The sequence below is a fragment of the Poromitra crassiceps genome, assembly GCF_964638095.1.
Source record: "Poromitra crassiceps genome assembly, chromosome: 5".
NCBI lineage: Eukaryota > Metazoa > Chordata > Actinopteri > Beryciformes > Melamphaidae > Poromitra > Poromitra crassiceps.
The window spans coordinates 14,903,680-14,907,485 of NC_139642.1; the positions used below are offsets into that span (position 1 = coordinate 14,903,680).

General features: G+C 43.8%; 1 protein-coding gene across 1 annotated transcript in view; it reads right to left on the reverse strand.

Moving 5' to 3' along the window:
• Positions 1-3,437, reverse strand: part of LOC310776327 (synaptosomal-associated protein 25-like) — a gene marked incomplete at both ends in the record, with an annotated part of 15,638 nt that extends 12,201 nt beyond the window's left edge. Inside the window, 3 exons of the mRNA XM_083636528.1 lie at positions 1,633-1,681; positions 2,205-2,246; positions 3,366-3,437. Coding sequence (XP_083492654.1) covers positions 1,633-1,681; positions 2,205-2,246; positions 3,366-3,437 — 163 coding nt within the window. The remainder of the gene's footprint in view (positions 1-1,632; positions 1,682-2,204; positions 2,247-3,365) is intronic.
• Positions 3,438-3,806: the final 369 nt, after the last annotated feature.

Here is a 3,806-nt window from a genome sequence, read left to right on the forward strand (position 1 = left end):
ACTGAAGAGTGAATCACTGGTGTAAGAGACATGATTGAGTTCCCTCTGATCAAGTAAAGTTTGTAACATTAGGCGCGACTTGAGTAGTCCAGGTGCTACTGTATAAAGCCAATACGACCATGTTGAAAACTATCTAGATGTTATGCCGAGATCTGTACACCTGGCCTGGCTGCCGGCAAATTCACAAAATGTTTTATTATTTGCTAAACGCCAGAGGGCGAACTACGGCAGGTGATTTTCTTCTTCACGCAATTAAGACAACGTGACAATTTCTGAGCAGAAGAAGCAGAATGGACATTGGTCAGTTTTTCCCAAATAACCAGAAGAAACGAAGAATAGAGGTTGCAAATGGTAAATTGCTTGTTAAATCAGTTAGTCAGATTATGCCTGACATTATTGTTGTGGAGTAGCAATGATTGAAGGTTGATGTGCTGAGCTCAATCAAGCTAATGTTATTAATTTGCACTGCTCTGGCTAACGTCATTAGGCATTGATTCACTGAATGCTTTATATGCTGTATAATTTAACTTTTCATACCTGGAGAATTTGCCTGTTATGTGGGGAAGTGCTTAAAAGAAGACCAATGCATTATGGGAAAGACCATTTAAAAGCATGTGAAGATGTGAACTTGTGATGAAGCACTGTAAAAAACAACATGAGCTGTTGTAACAACCTCCACAAGGCTGCAAAACATCATTCGTTATGTATAAAACGTTAAATTCAACGAATGTTCAATAAATACATTTTATATTGATTGTTTAGGCCTAATTATTTGTAAAGTCACAACACATTAGAGATGTGTGTAGTTCTTCATAGATTTAGCCTCTTCATTTTGCTCTCAAATGCACCAGGTTGATGAATTTTACTTTAAAATGTACAAAATCTTTTTCCGGGGGAGAATCCCCCCGGACCCCCCTTGAGGGTCCAAGGCCCATCCCATAGCCAGCTACTTTTCCTATCTGGCTGGCTACTCAGAAATGTGGGGAACCCCCTGATATACCTTATAGGGCTATATGATTCAGATTAAGTTGTTCTACTCTCATATTTGGTCTTGTATATCGGTCACGGAAGCTTATAGTTTATCCGCCGTTATAACACTGCCGGTGCCGCGTGAGAAAGCTGCCTCAAAAGTATAGTTTACCTAGCCTGGGTAAACCCAGCCTCCACGTGGAGGCTGGGTTTACCCAGGCTATAGTTTACCCACTTTTTTTTTTACCATTACAGCACTGGCTATAGGCTATAGAGACTCTATCTGTTTTGTTCAGTATTTCTAAAATTCAGAAGATCCAGAGTATAAAAGTGTCACCACTTTCACTCATGTTGTATGAGTAGGTGTCAGTTTGTTCAAATGGTGGATTGGACATCGCATTTTGGAGCCAAACCTTTCAATGAACTCGTTAACTTGGGCTCATGTAATGGAACTGGGCCAAACTTTTCAATGAACTCGTTAACTTGGGCTCATTTAACGGAACTGGGCACCAGTGTGTGTTTCTGTTGGGTGACATTTAGTCCACTGTAGAAAATACAGAGATGTGTATCGCTATTCTGCCTAATAATAATACTGATATCGTTTGTGGTCCATATCGCCCAGGCGATACCTTCAGAAGAGAGACATGACAGAGAACTGTTTACCTCCTTGTTCATCCAACATCACCAGAGCTCTGATCCCAGCATCTTTACTCTGGAGAACACACACACACACACACACACACACACACACGCACGCACGCACGCATATGCACACACACACACACACACACACACACACACACACGCACACACACACGCACGCACGCACGCACGCATGCACGCATATGCACACACACACACGCATGCACGCACACACACACGCATATGCACACACACACACGCACACACATTAGTAGACTGGTTTACCTTATAAAATCGCTGTGAAATCCACAGTGAATTACTGTATATATATATATACATATATATAAAAAATCACCCTACTGTAGAAAATCACAGTAGTCAAAGTGTTACTGTAGGAAAGTGACCATAAAGTTGACTTTGATGATGATGACGACGACGACCATGAGCCTATCTCTCTCCACACTGTGTTTCTCTCTCTCTCTTTCACTGTCTAGCTCAGTGTGTGTGTGTGTGTGTGTGTGTGTGTGTGTGTGTGTGTGTGTGTGTGTGTGTGTGTGTGTGTGTGTGTGTGTGTGTGTGTCCATATACTGTACCTCCTCGACCAGCTGCATCATCCTCCGTGTGCTCTCCAGGGACTGAGGGACAGAGGAAACATACACTTCACTAGCTTAACACTGACATTTATAACAATTAATCTAAATCATAATCATCTCAAAGAATACATGAACAGAAAGATCACTAGTGTGTGTGTGTGTGTGTGTGTGTGTGTGTGTGTGTGTGTGTGTGTGTGTGTGTGTGTGTGTGTTAGGGGTGTCAAAAATAATCGATTATAAGATGCATCGCGATGCGGACGTTCACGATTCTGCATCGATTCACAAACATCAAAAATCAATTTTTTTTTTTTTTTTAATAATCAAATAAAATATAATGGAAGTACATGCAGTGGTTTATTTTAATTATGGATCATAATACAATGCAATTCCAAATGCACTTTTATTTTAAAAGTAGCCACACAGTGAGAAAAAAGAAAGTGAGAAAAAATAAATCATGTATTGCGGAAAAAAGTGATGCATCGATTTAAGATGCATCGAGATGCAACCAGATGCATCGATAATCGTACTCGAATCGAATCGTAGCCCTCTGAATCGTAATCGAATCGAATCGTGAGGCCAGTGAAGATTCACAGCCCTAGTGTGTGTGTGCGTTGTGTGTGCAAAGATCATGTCAGTCCCTGATGGGGTCTTCCCCACTGAGGTGATGATGAGGTCACAAATGGCTTTGACTTGCAGTAACCTCTTCACCGCTGGGAGTGTGTGTGTGTGTGTGTGTGTGTGTGTGTGTGTGTGTGTGTGTGTGCGCGCGCGTGCGTGTGTGCGTGCGCGCGTGTACATGTACATGTGTGGGTTTCCCTGAGAGCAGCCGTCTCTATGGCAACCAAGTAAGCCAGGGGAAGCTGTGGGAATGGTGCCTCTATGTTTCCAGAGAGCTGATTGGTCAGAAGGTGGATCTTTCATGCGTTTTGATCTTATCCTCTGAACGTAAACCTGCAGGTTAGCTGTGCAGCATAAGTTGCTATGGTGATCTATCTCGGTAAGAAGTCAACTAGCATCGTAGGATGACAAACCCAGGGTTAAACGTGAAGTTACCTCGCTAAGCAACTAATCTTGTGTCGTACTGCAGGCCACAGCAGACATTTTATAATCCGCCCTGTGGCACAGCTAAAGTAAACAAAACTCAGTCTGTCAATCACTTACCTCATCTGTGACCTGATTGGCTCTCCTCTGTAGCTCCTCCTGCTCTGTCCTGACGGGTGGATCTGACGCCATCTTGGCTGAGGGGAAGGCCAGCCCTGTGTGTGAGTGTGTGTATGTGTGTGTGTGTGTGTGTGTGTGTGTGTGTGTGTGTGTGTGTGTGTGTGTGTGTGTGTGTGTGTGTGCGCGCGCGCGTGCGTGGTGTGTGTGTGCGTGCGTGCGTGCGTGCGTGTGTGTGTGTGTTCAGTCCCTGGTGAGCAGATAGCCCTTAGCTTCAGGTGGTTTTGGCACCTGCAAAACAGAGTGACACAGTCAGAGAGTTGAGCTGTAGAAACACACACACACACACACACACACACACACACACACACACACACACACACACACACACACACACACACACAGGCGCTCTGGCTGCTGCTTTGTGAACAGCCCAGCTTCTCT